Below are 27,288 nucleotides of genomic sequence, written 5' to 3' on the forward strand. Positions count from 1 at the left end.
GGAACTACAATGCCAAGACCACGGCAATACAGCCCGCAAAACCCACAACAACCAGCATCCATACCCTTGAGCTGGTCCACATCCCAAGGTAAAGCATTTACCAGCAATGACAGATTTAGAAATCGGCTTTTGGCTGGCTTGCTGCTGTACCTGTCTAGCTGGGAGCAGGGGGAAACTGGTTCTGTAAGGAGTTATGTTGGAGGCCAGGCTTGGTGAAAAGTAAGGATTTAACTCCAGGATCATCATCATCCCTTATTGACCTACCAGCAAACCTGGACCATCTGAGGCCTTTCTGGGAGTGCCACCATCATCCACTGCATGTGTGGATGGTCTTGCTTGAGATGCTGCATTCTTTCTCAAGAGGTGCACCTGGTGTTGCCTTTGCTGGTGTGTAAGCACCAGATGAAAACATTTTAACAAAAATAAAAACTCAGCAAACTAAGAATGCCAAAACAATATAAGCAAAAATATTTAAATGTGTCTACTGACTAGAGCAATTGATGCCAGTTTGCTGTAGTGGTTAAGAGCAGCGGGACTCTAATCTTGAGAACTGGGTGTCATTTCCCCACTCCTCTCCTTGAGGCCAGCTGAGTCACCTTGGATCAGTCACAGCTCTTTCAGAGCTCTCTCAGCCCCACCCACCTCACAGGGTGATTGTTGTGGGCATAATAATAACATACTTTGTAAACTGCTTTGAGTGGGTGTTAAGTTGTCCTGAAGGGCAGTAAATAAATCGAATGTTTTTTTAAAAAAATTTTTATTGGAATTAGAAATATTTTGTCATTTATAACAATCAAATTACTTTAATATTCCAGTTCTAACCCCTTCCCTTCCCCCCCTTTTGTTGACTTCCAACAGTTTTCCAACCCTTTGTCTATTCTTCCCCTACTCATTTCAACTTATTTTGTCAATTAAACATATACTTTCACACTCTTCTAAGCTAGTCTATTATAACACAGTGCTAAGTCAATTTCCCTTCACTTATCAACTAACTAATACATTCCTGGCATGTTATTCAATAGTAATAATACTGGTAATATTCTCAATATCCTGTACTCTAACTTATTCATTCTAATGTCATCAGTATGGGACAAACAATTTATCCCTCCCTATACATAACTTGAGTACTCATAAGTGATGAATACATTTATAAGTCAACCAATTTAACTTATACTCTATATGTTACTCTTTACTTCCTCTTATATCTCTTATCTTTATAACATAAAGTCAATCAATTTGACTCATATTCTACACATTTCTAAATATAACTATAAACACAATATACATTCGACATAAGTCAATCAATTTGACCCATGTTCTGCACATTTCTAAATATCGCTATAACCAAAAATACCTTCAGCATAAGTCAATCAATTTAACCTATATTCTATATGCTACTTCTCATTCCCCCCTTCTTGTATTCATGAATTTTAATTCTGTTAATTCTCAATTACACCCCTATCTGCCAGCAACATAATTAATTAATTAATTTCTATTCTTATATATCACATAATAACTATTACTTAATACTGTATAGAATAATCAAATAGAATAATTGCTTAGTAATTCTTCTTTAACTCTCCTCCCCCCGGTATAGTCACTTCTCTCTTCTTTTGTTTTTCTTCAATAATTTTCAAACTGCCACAGTTCTCCTCCCACCTCCCATTTTTTCACCAAATATTGTTTCAGCTTCTCCCAATCTGTGTTAAACTGTCCTGGATCAAGGTCTCTTAGTTTTCTTGTCAGTTTATCCATCTCCGCCATGTACAGCAATTTGTGAATCCAGTCCTCGATAGTTGGCACTTCTTGTACTTTCCACTTTTGCGCATACAAAAGTCTAGCCGCTGCTGTCATGTAAAAAAGTAATGTCCTATGTTGTGCTGGAATATCTTCCATTCCCAAGTTCAGTAGCAGGAGTTCTGGGTTCCTATTAACTTGAAACTGTAAAATCTCACTTATTACTCTTATTATTTCCCCCCAGTACTGCCTGACTACCTCACAAGTCCACCACATATGGTACAAAGATCCTTCATGCTTTTTACATTTCCAGCATTTATTAGACATGTTCACATTCCCTAGCGCAATTTTCTTTGGTGTCAGGTACCAACGATAGATCATTTTATAGACATTCTCTTTAATGTTAGTGCATGTAAATAAATCGAATGTTGTTGTTATTATTGAAAAGCTCACAAATGTAGGGGTTAAAAATCATACAGTGCTATACAAGACTTCCTTTATTTTGTCTCTGTTTAGGCTACTTTAAAATCCTACGAGGACAGGACCACTGCGGAATCGAATCTGAGATTGTTGCCGGCATCCCAAGGACGGACCGCTACTGGAATAGCCTGTAGCGTTCTTCTGAACCCAGACTGTCTTTTTTTAATTCTACAAATCATTGGAGTTAATCATACCTGTGGAGTTGCCAGCTATGGCTGCAAAGCCTGAGTTCAGAGAAGACATTTTAGACTTCAGCTTCTTTTATTAAAGTTTTGTTTTTAAAAAATGTATAATACTGTGCTCTCTGGCAGTCACGCTCTTCAGCTGGAGTGGCAGGGTCACTTGTTTGTGTTGAATGTACAAGGTTATGGCTGCTTGATGGACAAAATGGCAGACAAGATATAGAGATAAACCTGACCTTACAAAATGGGGATTCTTTGTGGGAAATCTTTCTTTTTCTCTTGATGGAATTTGGGGCATAGACTACCTTCTCTGACAGAAAAGGCAGTAGCAAAAGAGCATGCATTCCACAGGAGAAGTTCTACTGTGTGGTGAAGTAGTGACCTCAAAGATCTTGTATGCTGCTCTTTGGGATATGGCTGAGGAAGAGAGGTGCCACCGTCTTGCATCCCAAGCCCACAGTAGAACTGCACCCTGGCTTTTGTATGTACCTGCTTGGAGAAGAGTTGATGGCAAGGCCTCCATAGCTCTGCTCCTTGCTATTAGATAGAAGTGTTGCTAAGCCCGCTCGAGTCTCTTACAGAAGCCATATGTTAGTCCTGTAAGATGCAGAGGGGACAGGAGTTAGCTCCTAATATGGAAAATAGGGGTTAAAACTTGAGTATCCTTGGAACAGTCTCTCAGCCTAGCCTGTTCAAAATCATGCTTGTAAGGACTACAAAAGGTCCCAGGATAGGGAAGGGGACTATATGCAAGTTGAAAAACTGTCGATTTTTTGATAGTGCACTGACAATGGATGCCACTAACCTACTCCTAGATTCACTCAACATACATATGCATGTGAACACTTCATGCTTTGCAACAGCACCTTGCTAAGCATCTTCATATAGCGCTACTGGGATGTAGTTCAGGACATATAGGCAGACAAATTAAATAAAATTCCTTTTTTGGACTGAGTTACTGCTTCAGGAGGGGGAGCATTAGGTGTGATGAACTAATCTAGCTCTTATTCACTAGTTATGCAGTTTGTATGAATATTGCTTTGTGGCTGCCCCAATTGAGCCAGTCATCATCTTTTCTTGGTGTTTTTTAAGCAAGAATCCTCTAAAGCTAGGGAGTCTATACAAGTGATCATATTGCTCTGGAGCGGGGTAACTTGCTCACCTGTGTCGTACCATTGAGGAGTAAAGAAGAGTCAACTACTTCACAGCTTGAACAGAGTAGTTACAGAACAAACAAAACTGTGTTGAGAGAGCTCTCAGTCTGCATAGGCAGAGGGGGTGGGGGGAAGAGTCCGGTTTTGATTTTCCTTGTGCGAGTGTTCTGTCTGCACAGTGGCTACTTCTTTCTTGCTGATTTAGCCCTTCCCATTATGTAGCAAAGTGCCATTTTGTATAACTATAAATTCTGCCTTAACAGTGCCTGGTTGTCTTTATGTGGCTTTAAGATTTCTTTTTAAAAACGCACTCTGGAAGCGTGGTGGGTGTTTTGATAGGTAGTCCACGCAGCACTTTCTGCTATAGCATGGGGAAGCTTGCCCTAGAGTTTGTATCTCCACAGTCTGGCCTAAATTCTCAGTGGGGTGGGTGCAGTTTTGAGAATGGTAATTCATGCCGTTCAGGAAAAAAAACATTTTTATTTTACTTCAGTTATACCTCATCTTTCTCCCCAATAGGGACCCAAGGTGGCTTACATAATTCTTTTCCATTTTATTCTCTAAACAACTCTGTGATATAGGTTAGGCTATGATTGAACCAAGGACACCCAGCAAGCTTCCATGGCGAAGTGGGAAATTGAAGCTGGGTTGCCCAGATGTTAGCCTGGCGGCACTCTAGCCGCTGGCTCTTGAAGTGGTTGACTAGAAGAGGGAGTGCAGACAGACTGCCTAGATAAGGAGCAAAGAATTCAAAGGTCATTTAGAATTGCTTGCTTACACAACTCAGTCTAAGTCTTGGATTTGCTGCAGCGGCATTCAGTTCTAAGAAGGCTGCATGGGTAACAAGTAGCATATGAGTACTGATGGGGTAGAGTTGGCGGAAGAAGAGGAATGTAATGGAGTGGGATAGGAGAGTACAACCTTGAAGCAGTTGCATGTTTGGAGTGGGGTATTAAAGCTAACAGTCTTACAATTTGTCTCCAGCCGTGCTGTTCAGTGTGTTCAGAACCTTTAATCCTCATGTGGCAGCATAGCACCCACTGAGTTGCCACCACGTGACACAAATTAACATTGCATTACGGGAAGGATAGGAGGCCCTGCCTCTACTAAAAAGAAATCTGTAGCAGCACGTGCGCTGAGGCAGAAAGCATGATACCCTTGCACATTCTGTGTATACTAGATAGATCAAATCCTTTCCTGGAAGTGGATCCAGAGAAACTTGTGACATAGCAAGCACAGCTCCAGCGAGATCTCTTTTACTCATTAAGACACCACTGTGATGAGTTTTCTCTGGTTTCTACAGCACATGCAGTGTAGTTCTGTTAAAAAGAGGGCCTTATCTCTTCCCGACCCAGAACATTACTTGCTGCAAATACACAAACCACATACCACCTACATTATAGAAATGAACTGAGGCTGGGGCTGGCGTGGGCCCTAAAATTGCTGTAGTCTTTGTTTCTCCTTTACTGTAATTTCACCCTAGTAGGAAAGATAATCCCAAACTGCAGCAGTATCAGGGAACAGACTCGGATCAGCTCTGAAGAGTTCCAATGTGACAGAACAGTCTGTAGACTGAAGCTACACCTGGGATGTGACTTCCTCCTTTTCACACAAGGCTAGAGTATTTAGTTTCTATTTATTGCAGGATGGTTTGAGAGAAATCTTGTTTTAAAAAATGTGACAGGCAGATCTTTTAACCATTTTAGCATCTTAAGGTCAAGGCTGGAAACAACCTACAGGAAAGTTATAGCCTGCACCAGGCTGATGTAATCACAGGGGCAAAATGAAAAACTCAGATTATCAGGATGTGACTTCTAATATCCTGTTACACAAGTTTAGGGCAATATTAGAATAGGAGAGAACCTGCAAGGATATGCATAGGCCTCTTTATTTCCCCCTGTATCCCTTTTCCCATGCAATTTTCTTCACACTCAAGCATTTTTCAGGTTAATAGATCTTTCTTGTCTGTTCATGACCCCAATTTCTGGAATAAAAGTATCCACAGATGGGACTATGTGGAGGACCCATAAGGACTAGCAGGGGGTATTTCATTTCACCCTCCCCCAGCCGATGCCATAGCTGCTCCCTGTTCTCCTTTCTACTCACCAGCCAACCTATCTTTTCCCCTTGAATCCCCCTCACTACACTACCTCCCTCCTTCCCACCAATTCCCAACCTAATTTTTATCTGGCCCTCATCTTTGACTATACTGATATTTACTTGTTATTGTTGTTTACTGATATTGTTGTTATCCGCCCTGAGCCTGCTTGCGGGGAGGGTGGAATATAAATATGATTAAATAAATAAATCATTTATATCCCACTTTTCTCCATAAGGGGGACCCAAAGCGGTTTACATCATTCTCTTCATCCACCTTATCCTCACCCATCTGTGAGGCACGTTAAGCTGAAAATTTATGACTGTCCCAAAATCACCCTGTGAGCTTCCACAACAGAGTGGTGATTCAAACTTGAGTCTCCAGATTCTATTCTGAAACTCTATCCATTATACCACACTGGCGTGGCTGTTGTTGAACAGGAGCAAGCAACGAGGCCTGGGTGAACCTTGCAAGTTAGGTGGTAGCAAGTTGTTTTGTGGTTTGGTGCCCAGCCTGGACCTCAAAGGCCAGAACAATTCTGGAAAAAGTCCTGCCACTCCCCCTGCCTAGTAACAGCCATTGAAGTAAAGTCAGGAAAACAGCACATGGAGAAAGATTAAGAAATATCATTGAATTCAGGTAATGGAGGAGAAGCACAGATTCGTTTTTACCCCAACACAAAACACAGCTATGTACATACCCTCTGCTATCACAATCCATCTCAAGTTTTCTGACCCAACTGCCTATAACACTATCTCTTATTTATTTACTTAATTTGTAGCCCGCCTTTCTTCCCAATGGGGATGGAAGGTGGCTTACAGAATGCTTCTCTCCGTTTTATCCCACAATAACCATGCGAAGTAGTTAAGAGTATGTCACTGACCCAAAACTACCCAGCAAGCTCCTATGGCAGAGTAGGGAACTGAACCTGGGTTGCCCAGATCCTAGACTGACACTAACCACTATACCACACTTTAGTGCCGTGACCAATCTCAGCCTGACAGTCAAAAGCCCCTTAACAGATGAAGAAACTTGTTTGGTTTAATCTTATTATAAATTGAGGGATAAAGGTGTTAACAGCAAAATACTCAGGTGGGTATTGGAAACCCATGTATGAACTTCAGGGTGGCTTCTGGCCAGGTTTGATTCCCCTTTAGGGCCCTTCTCCACCCCTTCAGTAAAGGCCTCCCTCAGAGCCTGCCACCAATGCTAGGTGAATAGTCCACACACACCCCGCCCCCATACACACACCAAGTCCAACAGTACATTACAATACAGATGTTTATTAGCAATTGAATTAAGGTTTGCTACCAGAAGGTTAGCTTTGATGCAAAGATACTAAAAATATTGCCACTAAATCCATTGTCTCCACCCCCCATCCCATCACATGCTCTTTGTAGTAACGACACGAGACAGGGTCTGGATGCAAAGTCTCTCCCTCCAAAGATGGAGGCGAGAGTTTTATTAGTTTGTATTCAGGAAGTCCCGGATGCCCAAATATGGTTATAGCAACAGTTACAAGTTACACATTCCATTCTCAGCCAACTAAGCAAATTATGCTGTGATCAGACTTTTGTCTTATCTAGGAAGTATAACGGAAAGAAAGGTACATCATGAGCCTCTGAGCATAGGAGAATGTTACTTAGAGTGTACGGGAATGTTGTGCTCTGTGAATGGTGAGAGACTTATTGTTACACATTTAAACTACTCCCTGAGTCTTCCCGTGTGGCATGCCAACTGACCAGGAGATCAGGAATGTAGAAATGTAAAGAGCAATTAATGGAGGCTGTGTGGCATGCCTACTCCGGCCTACACTCTTAATTAAGTCAAGTAAAAATACAAAGTATAAAAAGTATCTCCTCTGTTGGAATCAACACATCAACTGCTACCTACTAAGCAAGGGGGGGGGGCTGCTTTAGCATCATGACAACCTCATTTGTACAACATCCAATTAATTCAGTCATAAAGGCTCTTGCAGTAGAACAAATCCACTTAACAACATCCAATTAATTACAACAAAGAATTGCACTTATATAAAGGGAAAACTATATTAACTAGCAGAAAATCAGGAAAGAACAATATTGTCAACAGATCTTGGAACGTTTGATTGTTTTGGTCAGAGTTCTTGGCATACAGAACTTGGCATTCTGTGGTACAAGTGAAAAGGTGTAGTGCTAACAATGGAAATTTTTTGAAGTTTGTTAAACATTTATCCCTTTTTGATCCTATCATGAACGAACATTTGTGCAGAGTTAAAGATGAAGAAACAATGGTTCACTACTTAGGAAACGATACTCCAAATGAGCTTATACAGCTTCTAGCAGTTGCTATAAAGCAGAAAATTTTAGCATGTATAAACTCAGCCAAATACTACTCAGTTATTCTGGACTGCACACTTGATGTTAATCATATTGAACAAATGACAATGATTGTACTCTATGTCGATGTAATCAAACCAACAGATACTGAGATGTCTGAGCCTGCGTTTATGATAAAATAGCATTTCTTGGGATTTGTTCCACTACAGGAGCCTTTATGACTGAAACTCTTCTTGAGCAAATGGGATTACCACTGGAGAATCTGGGAGACATTTTTTTACTAAATAATACCAAATTTGCTGGGATCCTACACCTAATTGTCATCTCACAACCTCCAACTTTCATGAAGATTAGACTTTGAAGAAGATGCCCCACCCACCTCCAATCTCCATTATTCTGTATGTTGAAAACTAGGGGATATCCAGGGGGTGGCATTTTACAAAATAAATGTACAAAACTTTCTGGGGACATATACCTGACTGTCCTCTCAAGATTCTCCAAGTGTCATGAATATCGGACTTTGGGGGGCCATTTTATAGCCCCCCCCCAAAAAAGATGCCCCTATCCACCTCCAATCTCCATTATTGTCTATGAGGAAAAGTAAGGTAGCTAACCAAGGGAGCTATCTAGGTGGCTAGAGTGCAAAAAATGCCTCCCAGACCCCTAGATAGCCAGGAATAGTGTTTCCTATTGGAAACAATGCCCAGAGCTTACCGAATAATACTGAAGTAGCTCTGCATACCCAAAGCCGAAGCGGGAAACTGATTCCAAATGTTTTTCCCACTTCAGAATCACCAAAGCAGAAATACTGAATCTTTTTTCTGTGCACACCCCTAGTAATGGATCCGGTAGAGGGGGGCACTGCTGGGTACACTCATGGATTTGATAGAGGTGATAATCTGTTGAATTCTGCAGGAAGAAGGATCAGTGCTTGGGATCTTCTGGTTGATCTAAGAAGAAAAAAATCCATGGATGGTAAAAAGACCTGGCTTAGCCAAGAGACCAGTGGCCACATCAACAAATATGGCACTTTGATACTAGGATATGGTATTTCTTTAGAGATGGAATAAAAAGCTTAATAGGCACTTCACTAAAAGCTGAAGGCACTGCCATTTATTCACTGGCTGGCACTGCTGCCTGTTAAGAGGTTCAAGGGGGCGATCAAAATTGCAGTAACAAAAAGAGAACAGCTTCTGGCAATGCAAGTGTCAGTGGCTACCGATGGGACAGCTCACTGGGCCATTCCTCTGCCAGCAACAATTAAAAGTGAAGAACATCTCAGTCAACCAGCATTCTCGAAGGAAAGCAGCTCAGTATGCAGGTCAAGGGGCTTTGGAATTCATGGCCTCATCTCATACCCTCCCTCTCAGTCTTACAGGTACCTGTTAAGGCTAGTTTTTTCCCTGGAAGAGTACTTTGCAATTCTTGGAACACAGCGCACCCTGCTCGTTACTGGTTTTTCAGCAAGCAGTAGGTTTCCTTCTGATCCTGCTGTTTGCAATAATATTATTGCTTTGGAATTGTTTCTTGCTGCATTTACTGATTTCTTCCACTGTATTGTTTTGATTTTAGTAAGGTATTTTATTCTTTTCTGAGTTTAAATTGCTCTGTAAGCTGCCCTGAGCACTTCTGGCAGCAGAACCTCCAGGATGAAATCCTAAATAAAGACTGCACTCTTGCTGCCCAGCTTACCTCTTCCACATACTGGTACATGATGGCTTTGACAGCGTCTATGTTAGTGGCATCCATCATCAGGGTGACAGCTTGTCCCTTCCGGATCTTCACTGTGCCCCTGAAGACCTGCTTGTTGTTGTAGCAGGCAGCCAAAGTGGCGATGGCCATCACCTGCGGTGGAAGGAGGAAAGGCATCAACACAAGCGTGGGTTACAACAGTGGAGAGTCAAATCAGGGACATGAATATTCCAAGCAATAAGAGCAGAATCCACATCCGCATTCATTTACAAAAGCTTCAGCAAGTTGATTTATGTTGCTTATTGTGCACCATCACTCCACTTCAGTTGATTATGGAAATAAGCTGTCTGGGTATACATACACAAGCCCCGAACCTGACCCCAGCCAAGCAGCTACTGAGGGTTCACTAGCACACACATTTTTAAAAACGTTCTTTGCAACCTCAAGGATGTACGCCTCCTTGTTTCGATAAAATTAAAAAAGAATGCCAAAAAAAAGGATGGAAAACCTGGGCCCGGTTTCTATAGCTGTGCAGTTCAGCTCTGGAAACCATATCCAGCCCACACAGCCTAGCAAACTGGTACAGGGAAGAGAAATACAACAAGGACCAAACATTTATTAAAAAAACAACAGCAACCAGCAATTGCTCCTTAGATTGAAGCCCCATTCCTATGGTTTCAGAATGGATAAGGGCCACAGTCTACTGAAGCCAACTCTGGGTGCTCTTCCTTGGTCATGCTTGAACAGGGCCAAAGGACAGAACCCATTAATTGTTTTAAATATACTAACCTGTATTTATTATTATATCTCTTTCTTTGCCAAAAACTAGTTCTCAAAGAGGCTCTAGAGTATCAGAAGATAACAAGACAACATTTATGGCCATTCAATAGAAATGCTGCCCAAGAAGAAGATGCTCAGCTGGAGTTGGATTTCGGCACAGAGGCATTCCGGGCTGGCCCCTCTCGCCACACACCAATCCCATTCCATCAGTAACAGTTGGATGGTGGGAGGGGGTTCTTTCTCGGAACTGGATCCAGAGATGATGAAAGGCTCCCTGGCCATTTTCTACCCTCCTTCCCATGTTTCAGTAGTAGGAATTGGAATAATGTTTTACACTGGATGCTCTTAAGCCCAGCAAAACAACAGCCCACCAGACCATCCAACCTACCTGCAGAATAGCACAGAAATTGAATACACTTTGGTTTTTTAGCTGGGATAAGAAGATCAAGACATCAGGAACGTGATGGAGCGTGTTGGTGATGAGTTCGTTCATGCACTGGACGGCCTTGTCGATGTTCTCTGGCTTGGCCAGATCAGACAGCTTATTCACATACTTGCTCCAAACCTGGGAACACCAGAAGGTAAGCATTGTTTTGAGGGCTGTTACATAGTTCTATGCCAAACCTCACCCCTGCAACTTATTCACCATCTCTCTACAAAATGACAAAAATAACAATTGACAAAAAAGTTAAACAGGCTTTTGAAAATCTGCTGCCAATCCAGTTATGCTGTCTTGGACTGGAAAAAGAGTATTGTTGCTCATAATGTTTGGCAAGCAGAGCAAGGCCCAAAAGGTTTTAAAGAGGTACTACAGCAGGAATCAAGACGTCCACAAAGACTCCCTGTTACTGTGCAGAAAACAAAGGCGAGGCTGGTCAGGAAGGCTGATGTTCTAGAGGTACTGGATCCACTTTTCTGGGATAGAGCACAACTGTCTTCTGCAGAGCAGGCTGGATGCTCAGGGGTGCTCATGGACCCAGCCTTGCTGTTCAAAAAGCAGGCCAGACTGGTATAGTGGCTAGGAGCGCCATTTAGCACCTGTATCTGGTTTGCCAGTTCTCTCATTTAAGACGCAACTAATCTGGCCATGCTGATTCATGCCCTTGAAATCTTACGGCTGACTGCTGGGACACACTCTCGACTGGGTTGCCCTTGAAGACAACCCAGAAACTGCAGCTGGTCCATAAGGCAGCTGCCCAATTGTTGGTCACGATCTAGAGGATGGGAACACATCATGCCCATTTTGAGACAGCTACCCTGGCTGCTAATTCAACTCCAGATGCTGGATATGACCTTTCAAAGCCCTTCATGGTCGGGGACCCACATATCTGCAAGGCTGTCTCCTCCCATATGCCAGTCATTAGGCTGCCACCTGCTAGCTGGACCTCATTCGCTGTGGCCGGCTGGGTATCAACCAGTACCTGGGCCTTTTCCATCATGGCTCCCACAGTATGAAATGGGCTCCCTGAAGAGGTGAGAGAAGGCCTCTCGTCAGAGATCTTTTGGGGCACTGCAAGGCTTGCTTGGTGGCCAGGGTTTCCGAGGGGGTATGGACAGCAGGGATCTTTTAATGGGAGAGGGAGGGTTCTTTGATTTTAATCTGCAATGTTTTGATTATTATTAGTAAGCCGCCTTCAGCCAAAAGGAAAGGTTCTGTATATGTATTTGAATACATGAATAATAAATATAAATAAAGAAGTCAAAAATCTCTCTGCCTCTCTATTTTTAAGTTTCCTAGGCTATAAGGTAGGGTTTCTGTTTAATTGGGAGAATCTCAAAATTTGTTAATTTAAAAAAAAAAATTCCACTTCTCAAAAAAACGCAGCCTGAGGGCTGGGCATGCTCATTGCATTCAGAATACCCACAATGTAAATGCTCCAAAGACTTCTACAGTAACTTGAACTTGTTGAAATTTTTACCACCCCCCAAAATGTATTTTCTTTAATAGAACCAGCAGCATTTAACATCAACCGCTTCTCAAAATAACCAGCCTCTACTGCTCACCACTACTCCTTTTACCTCACTGGACCAAAATTCTCTGCCTTCAACTTGGTCCTCCAGGTAATCTCGAATCATGTTGGTTTTCTGCAGGAAGAAGGCCACGGAGATGGCGAACTCCATGTCGCGTCCAGCGATGGGCTCCTCCAGCTCAGATGCAGAGAAGAGCCGTGAGAGGCCAATCCCAATCGGGCGAGCAACATACTGGCAATACTATGGATGGTCCAAAAAGTTTCAATCTGAATCGTTTTAAAATCCCCTTTATCACAAAAAGCATTTGGGTGAGACTTGCCATCTCCCTCCCATAAATATTGTCATGAAGGCTAAAGAAACGATGTGTCCAGGCAGAGGTTCATATGCTAACCAGCCCTACAGTTGTGGGCATCAATGACTTCCACTGAAAAACAACGGGGTGGAAACTCTTGTATTTGATCTGCAGGGGCTATTTCATACATGACTTCACTCTGTTACATTTAAATTACATTTTTCTTAGGGTGATTATCTGATGTGAAGGTTGGTCCTCATAGGGAACAATGGAGATTGGCGGTGGACAGGAGCACTTTCTTTGGGGGGCAGGCCCTGCAAAGCACTGTTTCCATTTGGCGTTCCTTGGGATTACTAAGTAATCCTAGTGATATATGTATAGAGGGGTCTGAATTAACCCGTTTCAGCTCCTTGAGCTTCGGCTTTTTCTCCACGGTTTGAGTAGGTTTCTCGCTTTGGGTCAAATTGTCTTAGTAATCACAGCCATCATTTATAAAATCAAAAAGAGTCCAGTAGCACCTTTAAGACTAACCAACTTTATTGTAGCATAAGCTTTCGAGAATCACAGTTCTCTTCGTCAGATGCAGAGAAGAGAACTGTGATTCTCGAAAGCTTATGCTACAATAAAGTTGGTTAGTCTTAAAGGTGCTACTGGACTCTTTTTGATTTTGCTACTACATACTAACACGGCTAACTCCTCTGCATCATTTATAAATGCACCAGGACTGACTGATGATTTGTTCTAAAACTTTTCCAGGTGTAGACGTCAAGCAGACAGGTCAATCAAGCTTCATCCAGAAGAGATACTCCAAAAGCCCAACTACCATCAAAATATATCTGGAGAAGAAAAGCAGATCAGCCCGTCCAGCTCCAAACTTGAGAAAAGATCGTTCAGATATCTATCCATTAGCATTAAATTTCTGTGTGGACCACTGCCCTAGAAGGCTGCTAGTGGCCAGGAGCAGGGCCGGCGCGCCCATTGAGGCCAGGTAGGTGGTGGCCTCAGGCGCGGGGTGCCAGAGGGAGTGCTGGAGGAGGTGTGGGGGCGGGAGCATGCACCACAAAAGCAGCAGCCTCCTATGCCTCCCACCCGCTGATGCCGCCAGCATAAGTCACTGGCCGGGCGCAGCCACCACGGGCAGGCATCTGCGGCAGCGCAGGCAACCGAGTGGGAGAGCTCAGAGGCCGCCCGCCGCAGTTATTGGGCCGGCGGCAGCGCGCGCACTCCATGATGATGTCACGCTTGTGCGCGCACGGGGAGGGCACCCAGCCAGCCAGCCGCAAGTGCCACAAATCCCTGCGCCGCCCCTGGTCAGGAGCAAGCATAATCAAACTCTAGCACCTCTGCCAGAGCCTTGGGAGTGACTTGGCAATGGTAATCAATGTCAACACACAAAGTGTCCTTTCCAGTACTGATGCCAGTTTTCAGGAGGAGACAATGTGTGAGCTAATACCCATAATTTATTTGTGTGCGCATGCATGCATCACTGGCTTCAAACATCTCAGCCAAACTTATCTCTCAAAGGCAAGCAATGCTGGCAAGGAGTAGGCAGAGGTGAACTTTAGGCCATTGTAAAGATCTGGGGCTGGCAGATGCATCTTATGGGGCACAGGAGCCTCGGCAGATGCCAGGCCTGACCCTGGTACCTCCAACTGCAGCCCATGGAAAGTATATTGCACCTTTTTACTTTTACAGGGCAAAGTAAATATAGCCCGATTGTACTGATTATCATTGCCATATGAAAATAAAATTTTACTCGCTCCGTGTCAAATTTGTGTCATGTGCTGGCATAGCCAACTTCCTTTGATCATCACTGGCCCCTTTTATGTAAGTTGTGCACTACAGGACTTCAACACTCCAACGAGCCTGCAAATTTACTGGGGCAATCTCCAGCCTCTCTGGACTCACCCCAGTTCACTCACCGTATTCCAATTCTTCTTGGAATCCTCTTTCTTTTCCAGAAACTCAGCCATCCCAAGGCCCACGTTGCGGCACATGTCGACAATCACATCCTGATAGACCTTGGCCAAGTTCTGGAACTCCAAGGAGATCTAAACCAGAAATTGAAAACATAAGAGAAAGATGCAGTAAATAGGAAGGTAACCATTTAAGGGAACTGATCCCAGTGGCTCCCTCAACTACCCAAACCAAACTGATTAAAGCCAAGAAATCATGAAACGTTACAGGTAACATTCTTGCACCGCTGCAGTTTATAAATACATAGAAATGTAGAGTTTGGAAGGGACGCCCAGGGGCCATCTAGTACAACCTGCTGCACAGGAATATACATATACATACAGGAAGCCAAACATTTCCAAACACTTGTAACATAATCCTGCAGTAATTTCAGGAACAAAAAACATGCAAATCCACACATGCTGCTAGGCTATGGGGCAATGCCAAGCAGTCGCTCTTGCCCTGTTCCTGTGCTTTTCAGAAATGGAGGCTGTTGCTTTTGAAAAGGACACTCTATCCAAGTTTTTCCTTTCCAGGAGGACTAATCAGAATAGCAGAATAAGGTACATTGCCACCTTCGAAAGGACCCAGGGGGATGTAGCACTAAGAGTGTTCCCTCAACCAGGGCCGTATCTAGCCCTCCCGGCGCCCGGGGCAACGCTTGCTGGCCCTCGCACGTGCGCACAGCGCACGCACGCTCCTGACGCGGCGTGAAGATGCCATTTTGATGACATCATCACGCTGCGTGCCGGAGGCAGCACGGGGGTTGAGAAGCTACCCGCGCCATTCGCTTCAGAAGCGAATGGCGTGGTCGGCTTTGCAGCCCCCCACGCTGTCTTTCGCCTGCCCCATGGGACAGGGGGTGACCAGCTTTCCGCGCGCCCTGTGTCCTGCGGAGCAAGCCTAAGGCAGTGCGGGGGGCTGCGAGGCTGCCTGCGCCCCACGGGACAGGGGGCGGGCGGCTGCCCCCTCTCCTGCGGGGCAAGCGAGTGGCGTGGGCGGCCACGCTGCCCTTTGCCTGCCCTGCAGGACAGGGGGTGCACTGCAAGCCAGCCGCCCCCTGTCCCGCGGGGCAAGCAAAAGGCAGCGTGGCTGCCCATGCTGCCGCCTGCACGCTCTGGGAGCTGCTTCCGGCGCCCCCTCCCTGGCAGCGCCAGGGGCAGACTACCCCCCTGCCCCCCGTCTAGATTCGGCCCTGCCCTCAACATCACCATAAGCACACCCAAGTGCCAATAAAAAGGCTAGCCAGGCATTCTTGGTGGCTACCCCTTGCCTTAGAGCCTGAACGCATTCCAGAAGCATTGCCAATCGTCTTCCCTTTCTCAGAACCAGTGTGATGTGGTGGTTAGAACATCAAAAGAGGATCTGGAAGAGGAAGATTCGAAGGCCCACTCTGCTTGGAAGCTCACTGGGTAACCCTGGCCTAGTCACTCTCTCGCAGCCTAGTCTACCTCAAAGGATTTAATAAGCATAAATATGGCAGAAGGAGACGTGGCTTGCTTTAAGTCCACACTGGGGAGGAAAGCAGGCTACATAAATAAAGCAGAGTTTTGTCAGCCATCCACAGTGATAAAAGTCAGCCGCTAAGGAATATCTACAAGTAAGTGGTACCAACCCATCTTCTGCCTCCAGCCCTCTGAAAGAGACAGTACTGGTAACAAATTTATTTTTGTCCCTGACTGGCTATCTACTATCTGACTACATCCAGATGTTATCTAACGTTCCCAAAACCAAGAATGCTCTTGCTGCCTGGGTGGCAATCTGGTGGTGGTGGTAAGTACCATCAAAACATAGCTGACTTAAGGTGACTAACAGAGGTAGTTTGCCATTGCCTCCCTCTGCAACCCTGGTCTTGGTTACAGGTGGTGATGGAGAGTGCCCTCAAGTCATAGCTGATTTATAGCGACCTCTGGTGGGGTTGTCATGGCAAGAAACTAACAGAGATGGATTGCCATTGCCTCCCTCTGCAACCCTGGTCTTCGTTGGAGGTCTTCCATTCAATTACTAACAAAGGCTGACCCTGCTTAGCCTCCGAGATCTGATGAGATCGGGTTTACCTGGGTTGTCCAGGCCAGGGCAGGTGGCAATCGACCTCCTTTAAAAATTTAATTCATGAGTCATTTGTTTAGTAAAAGAAATCAGTGACAAACTATGCAGCATAGAAGTTTCTTGTAGGCATGCATCTCCAAAGAAGGACACAAGCAATCCTCAGGGACATAGATCACTGCCGCAGGCCACCCATACAATTTTAAAAAGGGAATTTATGTCAAAATTTATTTACTTTCATAATTAGCCAAAGTATCAAACATGCGGATAATTAAAATTTCTTTCTGTTCTTCCAATCAGGCTAATGCTTGAAAAATACTCAACCATTATTTAAACCATATCTGTCTACTCAAATGCCCAACCCAAATAACGGGGTTGAATGCAAAGTCAATCAATCAAGTTCCTATCTATGGTCAGCCAAGTGCAAACTCGAAACCAGTGGGAACACAATGGACAAGAAACCCACAGTATAAATACAGAACAACCTTAGATGACATTCTCTGAATATGTGTTAAGGATGTTCCACTGGTTTAAGAGCCAAAAAATGAGACACCTGGAGAGACCACTTGCTCACCGTTGGGAAGTCCTCCAGCACCTGTCTGTGCTGCTCCTTGCTCTCCATGAATTTCCAGTCTGGCTGATACAGGTAGGAGTGGAAGTTCTGTAACATGGGGATCTTGGTTTCCAGATTGATGGTCATGTCATCCTCGACCGTGTCCACAGCTCGGAGAACCAAGTAGAAGATGCACATGGCATCGCTGTGAGGAATGAAAAAGGAGGCCTTAATACTCGAACACCTATGTAAAGAGAAGACTATTTGGGCTGGGCCTTTTGAAGACTGCCACATTTTTGAACTAAACCATCTGAACAATCTGTTCATTAGCATACTGACTGTGCTACACTGGCGTTCACTCATGATGGTGTTAGTTTCAAAGGCCTAAATAGCACAGTCTGGGATACCTCAAGGAATTCCTTCTCCTGTGGCAGAGATGATGAAGGGAGGCCCTGCTTAGATGTCTTCACCTATAACTCTTTCACTTTCTTCCTCGGAGGAGCTCAGAACAGCATACACAGGCCCACCCTTCCCCCATTCTGCCTTCACAGCCCTGTGAGGTAAGCTGTACTGGCCCAAGGTCACCCACTGAGCTTCATAGCCAGGTAGGGACTTGAATACAGGTCTCTCTGGTCCTAATCCAATACTTTTACCATACTGGTTCTCGTAGGTCCAACTGTGAAGACCAGCAAGCATGAGCCTTCCGGGGGGGGAGGGGGGAGACACCGCTTTTGTTTTGGAATTCCCTCCCAAGGGAGTGGATTTGATCATCATCTTTGGTTTTCATCCCTTCCCCTCTTTTAGAGTTCTATGCAAAAAGGGTTTTAAAAATTGTTTTTAAATGTTGCTACGTATCCTGAAAGCTCTGATATGCCATACGGGAAAGCATAAATACACTACAGACAGGGTACCAGCTGATTAAGGGAGAAAAAAAACACAGGCCTCATCGCTTCCTATACCATTAATGCAGCTTTCTCTGCAGAAATCAGTACATGAAGCTCTTTGCAGCAGGAAGCAAACATCATGTCAGGCCCTCACTGTAACTTGCTATTCAAAATATTGTCGAAGGCTTTCACGGCCGGAGAACGATGGCTGTTGTGGATTTTCCGGGCTGTATAGACGTGGTCTTGGCATTGCAGTTCCTGACGTTTCGCCAGCAGCTGTGGCTGGCATCTTCAGAGGTATAGAACCAAAAGACAGAGATCTCTCAGTGTCACCACATAGAGATCTCTGTCTTTTGGTGCTACACCTCTGAAAATGCCAGCCACAGCTGCTGGCGAAACGTCAGGAACTACAATGCCAAGACCATGGCTAAATAGCCTGGAAAATCCACAACAACCATTGCTATTCAAAGTTCAGATATAGAGGACTGCTGAAAACGTTTGCAATTCTGGGAACACTGTGGCCTTTGGAATTCAGTTATAACAGCAGATCTCACACACACACCTTTTTCCCCTTCTGTTTTTCAGTCTGTATCTACCATCACATTTTTGAGAAAAGCGGGGTATAGGCCAAGTTTATAAAGAGAATGAACAATTACTGAACTAAATGGATATATGAGTTGATTCATTGTAAGATGCTTTATCAATGTGAAAGAACATATGCAAAGGTTCCACACAAAAACAGTTGTGTGGATCCCAGACTGAAAAGCCACGGTGTATAGTGTCAGACTGTGGCTTGCTAAAAGTTGCAACTCAGCCTGCCTCTTGCAATAAGACAAAAGTCCTTTGGTTTCAAAAGGCTTGACTGGAGATAAACAACCATTAGAGTACACATTCCAAGATACACGGATCTTAGCTGAACTTGAAAATTGTTACGAATGCCAGGCAAAAGCTGAGGTACAGAATAGCAGTTCCCTGCAGGCCCCATCCTCCCCCTCAGTTCTCAAAACAATTGGCCCGAGGGTGAGAAAGTGAAAGTTTCTCAAGGGTGTCGGAAAGGCAGACATATGTAGACATAATATTCCTCTTCTCTCTGTAAGCTTTCATGGGAAGGCTTGCCACCTGCAAAAGAAACACTTAATATATTGACAGGATTAAAATGGAGTCTCTTTGGCTTAAACACAATCAGAACCTGACATATAGTAGTGGTTAGAGTATCAGACACAAATTCAAGCATCAGACGGACAACACAGTGATATGGGAAAGTCAGCACAGATTGTTCCCAACAGGTCCTGGCAGACCAACCTCATCTCCTTCTATGACGGAGTCACAGGCTTACCAGATTGCGGACATGGTGTTAATGTAGCATCTCTGGATTTCAGTAAAGCTTTTGACAAGGTTCCTCATGCTGTTCTGATGGGTAAACTGGAGGACTGTGGACTGGACTCTAAGGTGGACTGGACTCTAGGATGGTTAGATGGATAGGGAACTGGCTGAATAACAGCACCCAAAGAATAGTTGTCAATGGCATCACATCTGATTGGAGGGTGGTGTCCAGTGGAGTGCTACAGGGCTTGGTTCTGGGCTCAGTGCTTTAAAATATTTTATAAATGATCTGGACAAGGATGTGAAGGGATTCCTCACTAAATTTGAAGGTGGCACCAAACTGGGAGCAGAAGATAGGGATCAAATTCAATGAGACTTGAACACACTGCATGGGTAGATCTGATAAGATACAATTTGGCATGGATAAATGCTGGATTGTGCACCTGGGTAACAAAACCGGAAAGCATGCATACTGGATGAGGGATACACTTTTGGGCAGCAGTGTGCATGAACATGATATCGGGAAACAAGTGGATGAGAAGCTATGTGCAGTGTAATGCAGGAGCAAAAAAGGCGAACACAATCTTTGGATGTATTAACAAAGGCATAACTTTCAAATCACAGGCTGTCATTGTCCTACTATATACCACATTAGTCAGGCCACACATGGAGTGTTGCGCGAATTTCTGGAGACCTCGTTTTTAAAAGAATGTGGACAAATAGAATGAGGTACAGAAGAGAGCAACCTGGATGATCTGGCGCCTGAAGATCGAGCCCTACAAGGAAAGAGTAAAGGACCTGGGAATGTTCAGTTTGGAGAAGAGGAGAACAAGCCCTATGAGGAAAGACTGAGGGGGAGGAGACTGAGAGGAGACAGGATCACTCTCTTTAAGTATTTAAAAGGCTGTCCCTTAAAAGAGGGAAGGAAGCTGTTCCTGTTGGCATGAGAGGACAGGACTCAGAACAAGGGTTTAAATGACAGGAGGGAAGGTACCGGGGCTGCACATTATGAAACACTTCTTTACGCTAAGAGTAATTCAGAAGTGGGATCGGCTGCCTAGGGATGTGGTGGCTTCCCCCCGCATCGGCAATCTTCAAAGAGTGACTTGAGGAATACTTGTTGGGGATGTGTTAGGCTGTTCCTGCATTGGGCAATGGGTTAGACTAGATGACCTGTAAGTCCCCTTACAACTCTATAGTTCTATTATTCTAAATCTCTCCTTAGCTGTAACAGTTCATGGAAGGACCACGGCCCAGTCACTTTCATTGTCTTGCCTACCTCATAAGGTTATTGCAGGAATAAAATTCAGGGGAGACAGAGCCATATACGCAGAGTATTGATAACGTGAGTAATAATAACGTATCTTCCAAAAATTATAATCCCCGGTATGGAGACGGGGAGTCACTGAGTCCCTAGAAGCTTGGGGAACCACAACTAACCGGAGCAACAGAAGTAACCGAAACCCGCCCCCTGGTTCATTGACTCTTTCCTCTCGGCACCAAACTTTTTTTTTTTTTAAAGCCGCTAACCCCTATGCCCCCCCCCCCCCCGCCGCGCCCCGACTCACCGCAACTCTCCGTCGAGCGCTCGGACGACGGCAGCGACACTGCGGCCGGTCTGGTTCAAATGCTTGTAGCAGGTGCGGAGGCTGGCGCTGAGCGACTCCTGCAGGAAGAGCACAGGCGGCGAGAGGGGCTGAAGCGTGGCAGGCGTTAGGGACGCCACTCGCTCCAAGCCCCGCAGCCAACAAACCAGCAGCCCCTCCCTGCGCCTCCCGGGAAAGGGGAAGAGGACGCCCCCAGCGGAGCCCTTTAACCCCCTGCGCTCCGAGCTCTTCGGGGAAGACCCACGCCCAGGATTCGAGGACAATTACACCTTAGAGGCAGCTACAGCTCACACCCTGGAAATCGAGCTGATTATTTTATTACTATTAAATAGTATTAGTATTAAATAGTAATAAAAATTGGCTACAGGGATGACCATGGTCTGTTGTTTTTTTAAAAATTAGGAACTTAGAACTATAATAAATGCTTTCTATACCCATTGCTTCAATTCTGCTTGCCGCTAGATGGCCATATGACAGCAATGCTGATTCTGTGAACCTGGGCAGACTGTAAGGGGGAGGGCAGAAGGGGTTGCATCAGTGCTTGGTTCTCGTCGTGGCCCTTCTTACATGCCCAGGGTAATGCCGATCGACATCTTGGGTTCAGGTAGTGATTTTCCACAGGCCATTTTGGCTAGGGATCCGGGAGGTGTTTTGCCATCTTCTGGGCATGGAGCAGGGGGCACTGGGGCAGTTGGGGGAGGTAGTTGTGAATTTTCTGCATTGTGCAGGGGGTTGGACTAGATGTCCCTACAGATCCCTTCCAACTCCATGATTCTATGATTCTATAAATTAGAGCCACCCATGGAGAGGATCAAGGTACAATCTTATGCATGCTTATTTGGGAACAAGTTTCACCAATGGTTGTTGTGGGTTTTCCGGGCTGTATTGCCGTGGTCTTGGCATTGTAGTTCCTGACGTTTCGCCAGCAGCTGTGGCTGGCATCTTCAGAGGAGTAGCACCAAAAGATAGAGATCTCTCAGTGTCACAGTGTGGAAAAGATGTCACAGTGTAGCAAAAGCACCACAAAGTCCATGGAGCTGTTCCTGGCCATGTCAGGTTCTAATTGTGTTTAAGCCAAAGAGACTCCATTTTAACTTTGTCAGTATGTTAAGTGTGCTTCTTGCAGGTGGGGAGACTGCTGCTGGGAGCCTGGAGGAGGGAGAGAGACTGTTATCGTCTGCATGCCTTCATCTTCCTGCCCTTCCTTGAGAAGCTTTCCTTTTCTCACCCTCAGGCCGTTTGTTTTGAGAACTAAGGGGGAGGTTGGGGCCTGAGGGAAACTGCATACTCGGTACCTATTCTTTTGCTTGGCATTCGTAACAACGCTACAGATCAGCTAAGATCAATGTATCTTGGAATGTGTACTCCATTTGTTGACAACCTTCAGTAAAGCCTTTTGAAATCAATGGACTTTTGTCTTATTGCAAGAGGTTGGCTAAGTTGCAACTTTTGGTAAGCCACAGCCTGACAGGTCTCATTTGTTAACAAACAAATGGAAACTTAAGTACCTAAGATCAGTCCAAAACAATTGGTTTGGATTTAGAAATTATAGAGGAGGAAGAATGAGGTAGAAGCCAACAGGAAAGAAAGGGCTAAAATACAAAAATGATGGGAGTGTAGCAAAAGCACCACAAAGTCCATGGAGCTGTTCCTGGCCATACAGCAATGAACTGACTTGATAATGACACTATATGTTCAAGTGTGACAAAAATGATTTTCTGCCGTTAATATACCACTGCAGCTCATGGTTTGGAGAAAGAGCATGTGCTTTCAAAGCAGGAGACTAACAGAGGTGGTTTGCCACAGCCTGCCTCTGCATAGCAACCCTGATCTTCCTTGGAGGTCTCCAACCAAGGCTGACCCTGCTTAACTTCTGAGATCTGATGAGATCAAGCTTGCCTGACCTATCTAGGTCAGGGCAGATGGGTCAATGGTCTGACTCAGACTTTGCTCCGTCTTCCAAGAACTCCAGGGGCAACTTTCATAGTTCTGTTCCTGTCATATCCTCATAACCAGGTTAAGGAGAGATTATACAGCTAGGCAAGGTCAGTGATTTGCACAGCTGAGTGGAGATTTGAACCCAACTCTTAGTCTGCAGCTCTTAAGCTCTGCTCCGTGGGGGCTTTCTGGTTCATGAGAATGCAAAAAGTGTCCCTTGGCGTTCTTTCATTTTTGTACCCCTGAACTAAGATCAATGATTGGACTTAAGAGCTCAAGGGGTTTTCATCCTTCCAGAGCTATGAAACTACCAATTGTGGACAGAGACTAGTTCCAGGATACCATTTACAAAGGGGAGATCACAACCACCCACCAGTTCTTTAAAAAACCATCCACTTTGGGCTGGACTCTCAGTTTCAGCAGCAAAAAACGAATAAATGCCTACATCACAGAATTGTTCGATATATTTGGTGCCAAACTTTATACTATACTGAAGTTTCCAAAATAATCTTTAGCTCAGGTTTCCTAGGGTCCTTTTCTACTACCAACCTCCAATCCCTTTGCTCCTTGTTTTTTTCCCCTTAAATGAAGAATGCAATCTTAAACACACTTACTAGGGAATAACTTCCTATTTCAATGGGAGTTACTCAGATAACAAAATCAAAAAGAGTCCAGTAGCACCTTTAAGACTAACCAATTTTACTGCACCATAAGCTTTCGAGAATCAAGTTCTCTTCGTCAGATGCATGATCTGACGAAGAGAACTTGATTCTCGAAAGCTTATGCTGCAATAAAATTGGTTAGTCTTAGAGGTGCTACTGGACTCTTTTTGATTTTGCTACTACAGACTAACACGGCTAACTCCTCTGGAACTCAGATAACAGGGTCATATTCTCCCAAGAACACTAAGTAGCCTTGACTAACCTCTCAGCTATGTGTACCTTGAATAAATTTGTCACAGGTACAAACCCTGTTTTCATAATCTTTGTTATTTGCTACTGTTGTTCAGATGTGTATTGGGTAACTAATTTTCATGAAGCAATCTTGAATTTATGCCTGGATATAGTTTAGTTTACATAAAATCATCCATCATCTAAAGGATAAGTGGCTGGAGGAGCACACTCATTCTGCTGCATATAGATGATGAAACCTCTCTCAGTACTGAACTCAAAGGAAACTGGTTCTGCCAACTGGCAGCTAAGACCAGTTAGGTAATGCCTGCAACATCACAAATCAATTTCTGCCCTTCCTTCTTTCCTGAGAAGTTTTTCGACTTTAAAAAATTGTCTAGATTTTTTAAAAATTCTCAGTCTATTTACCAACTCTTAAAGAGTTACATGCTAGGTTCTGTACATCATGAAAGATATTTAGGTGAAGAGAGAGAATGAGTGGCACATCTTGGGGTTCTTCTTTCCATATAAAGACACTCCGAAGCCTAGCTCTCAAAGACTTTTTAAAATGTGCTTCTATACAAAATGAAATTCCTTGCCCATAGAAAGCTAGCGCACACAGAATTACTTTCTGAATGTATGTATTTTATACAAAGCTTCTCATGTGAGTCTTGAGAAAGGCAAGCAGTTCATTTCTCTGAGCAGAAAGGAAGATGTCCCCCTGATGTGCCCTCTGACATTATATACCTACAGTCTGTTTGGAATTGAGTTTTGCATTCTTCAGAAACCAGAAAATCTTGCTGTATCCAGATGCAACAGTTGATGGAAGAAAGTAGACATTAAAACCCAGCGGCCCCGAGGATTCACAAGTTACCCACAATTTCTCTTTCAAACTGTTAGTACCTGAAAGGCACTCAGGTGCGACCTAAGAATGTGAAAAGCCTTGCTGGGTCAGAACAGTGGTCCGTCTAGTTTGGTATCCTGCACCACAGTGGCCACCAGTGGCCCTGAGGCCAACAATAGAGCACAGAGGCCTACGTCTTCCCCACATGTTTCCTCCTCACACTAACATTCAGGGGGTTGTTGCCTCTGAATATGAAGCCAGCAGGTATAAAGCTGTGACACTTTTGAGGCTGCTTTACAGTGTTAGCAGAAATGGGCACAAACTGAAAGTATAAAATAAGAAGTCCTCAAAGTGCCTCTCTTCTTTTTACCATCCCCTGGGTTGATTTTTCTACAGCAGTGGCCCAGCTGTCTGAAGCCACGTGCCATAGGAAGGGCCCCTCACTGGTCCCCTTCCACAAGCCTTGGATCATGGACATTGAGAGAGGAATGTTATTATGCTTTTGGGGCAGAGGGAAGATTAGTTGTGACTGCTGATGCCCTGTTTATGGTTTTAAGGTCTGGCTGTGAGCTTTGGAGAGTTTAAGCTCCCTTCATCAGATACACTGCGTGGAAAAAGGTCTTTATAATCTAGTGGAGGAAGGGGGATTGCAAATTAGAGTGTGAGGAAGCTAGCTGTAATACACGTTGATTGTTTTAGGTGGGTAGTCATGTTGATCCAAAGTAGAACACCAGGACTGTAATCCAGTGGCACCTTCGATACCAACAAAACTTTCAGGGTGTAGCTTTCCAGAGTTCCCTTCTTCAGAATTCCTTTAACTAAAGAAGGGAACTTTGGCTCTCCAAAATTTACACTCTAAAAACCTTGTTGCTCTCTAAGGGGTCACTAGTCTGAAATCCTGTAATAATACATGTTGTTCTTAGCTTGATACAGCAGGCGTGCGAACAGCAGGAAATAAGCATCTGCAGTGCTAGAAAAATCCAATGTCCGTTTCATCCCTGGGAGGTCCATTGTTCCGAATCTGCAAATGAACTCATTTTCTGACAAAAAAGAAGGGAGGCATTCGGTGCGTGAGAGAATGAATTGCCACAAGAATCCGGTATCAATGAGTAAATGAATTGAGTTCCTCTTAGAGCACGTTACTGAGGAAGCAGATGCGAAATCTGACTATAGCTGGCTTCAGATCAGCGTGCGGATGGGCTTCTGCTCACATCTTGTGCAGGGAGACAGCATGTCGATGGACTTTTGTTTACATCTAATGTCGTGAGATACTGTGAACATGCCACCAGTGTGAGTCTACCAGCAGAGGGATCGAATGGAAAAAGAAATTGACATAGGAAACAAGGACATTTCTTTATCGAGTTTGAATTATTGGTGAATCCGGATATCTTTGCACCTTATTGTAAGATTGTTGTCTGTAATCTGTATGATTCTGTTTAAATTATTGTATTGCAAGAAATAGGAAAAGTTGAGCACATTGCACTTTGAAATATACTGAGAAATTATATATTGGCATTTTGTTTCCTGTGGGTTTTCCCTCCCTCCCTTCTTTTTTTTCTTCTTTTTTGTCAGTGGTTGTAACAGGAACGGCCATTCTTGTTTGGCAATGAACTCATTTTCAGCAATATCTAGTTGATCTTTAAGGTGCTTTTAGGGGCAAGCACGACCCTCCCGTGGGAGCTCCCCTCCCCCTGGGCTTGAAGGAGAGGCACCACTCACCTCGTCCACCTTGGGCATCACTGCCTTGTAGCCTCCCATCTTGAACTTCGTAAGTTTGTAGAGCTCCTTCGGATGGCCCAACCACGTCTTCAAGAGCTCCATTAGCAGCCGGTCTCACCTGGCGATGGGCTGGCTATCCAATGCGTGCGCTCTCCTGGGCAGACACACCTGGCGCTTCCCCTTCCCCGTCTCTTTCCTCCACCGCCTTACATCGTGATTGCTTTCCGTGGGGACTCCACACCCTGGTATTCCCCCCCGCCTATCCCCGAGCTGCTCCACCCTATAGGCATCTCCCCTCCTTTCTTCCTTCTGTTTCTTTTTTTCGTCCTTCCATCGCGCACCTGGTTTGCCAGACTGTTAGGAAGCTGAGGAGCTACGCGGCGCTCGCGCCTGGAAGACGGCAGCCAATCAGGCCGCCTCAGGGCTGACGGTTCAGTCCCGTCTGATTGGCTCGTCATTGCAGCGAATAGACATAATAGGGAGTAAAGTGAAAATGGGGAGAAACTGCAGTATAGTATAAAGTTTGGCACCAAATATATCGAACAATTCTGTGATGTAGGCATTTATTCATTTTTTGCTGCTGAAACTGAGAGTCCAGCCCAAAGTGGATGGTTTTTTAAAGAACTGGTGGGTGGTTGTGATCTCCCCTTTGTAAATGGTATCCTGGAACTAGTCTCTGTCCAAAATTGGTAGTTTCATAGCTCTGGAAGGATGAAAACCCCTTGAGCTCTTAAGTCCAATCATTGATCTTAGTTCAGGGGTACAAAAATGAAATAATGCCAAGGGACACTTTTTGCATTCTCATGAACCAGAAAGCCCCCACA

The 27,288-nt window shown here is 44.5% G+C and overlaps 2 protein-coding genes across 4 annotated transcripts in view; one reads left to right on the plus strand and one right to left on the minus strand.

Annotated features, from left to right (window-relative positions):
• Nucleotides 1-3,818, plus strand: part of CTSB (cathepsin B) — a 38,049-nt gene extending 34,231 nt beyond the window's left edge. For all 3 annotated transcript variants that reach the window (XM_054987804.1, XM_054987791.1, XM_054987796.1), the window contains exon 10: nt 2,254-3,818. In XM_054987804.1, the coding sequence (XP_054843779.1) occupies nt 2,254-2,351 (98 nt within the window). In that variant the 3' untranslated portion in view covers nt 2,352-3,818. The remainder of the gene's footprint in view (nt 1-2,253) is intronic.
• Nucleotides 3,819-7,076: 3,258 nt separating this feature from the next.
• LOC129329927 (squalene synthase-like) lies at nt 7,077-26,637 on the minus strand. The gene is made up of 8 exons (XM_054979682.1): nt 26,465-26,637; nt 21,035-21,132; nt 17,281-17,464; nt 14,627-14,755; nt 12,461-12,652; nt 10,830-11,006; nt 9,662-9,814; nt 7,077-8,919 (listed from the first exon to the last, which is right to left on the minus strand). The coding sequence occupies exons 1-8, from the start codon at nt 26,564-26,566 to the stop codon at nt 8,803-8,805; spliced, it is 1,152 nt and encodes a 383-aa protein (XP_054835657.1). The 5' UTR covers nt 26,567-26,637; the 3' UTR covers nt 7,077-8,802.
• Nucleotides 26,638-27,288: the final 651 nt, after the last annotated feature.

The sequence above is a fragment of the Eublepharis macularius genome, chromosome 1 (genome assembly GCF_028583425.1).
Source record: "Eublepharis macularius isolate TG4126 chromosome 1, MPM_Emac_v1.0, whole genome shotgun sequence".
NCBI classification, from domain to species: domain Eukaryota; kingdom Metazoa; phylum Chordata; class Lepidosauria; order Squamata; family Eublepharidae; genus Eublepharis; species Eublepharis macularius.

Excerpts from the sequence above, each read along its gene's own strand:
- LOC129329927 (XM_054979682.1), bottom strand. The coding sequence starts at position 26,566 with ATGGAGCTCTTGAAGACGTGGTTGGGCCATCCGAAGGAGCTCTACAAA. Across the intron at positions 11,007-12,460 it reads GAGAATTTTGGTCCAGTGAG|GTTTGGAGCAAGTATGTGAA; the intron begins GTAAAAGGAGTA and ends TGGTGTTCCCAG. Across the intron at positions 8,920-9,661 it reads TGTACCAGTATGTGGAAGAG|ATCAACCAGAAGATCCCAAG; the intron begins GTAAGCTGGGCA and ends TTTTCTTCTTAG.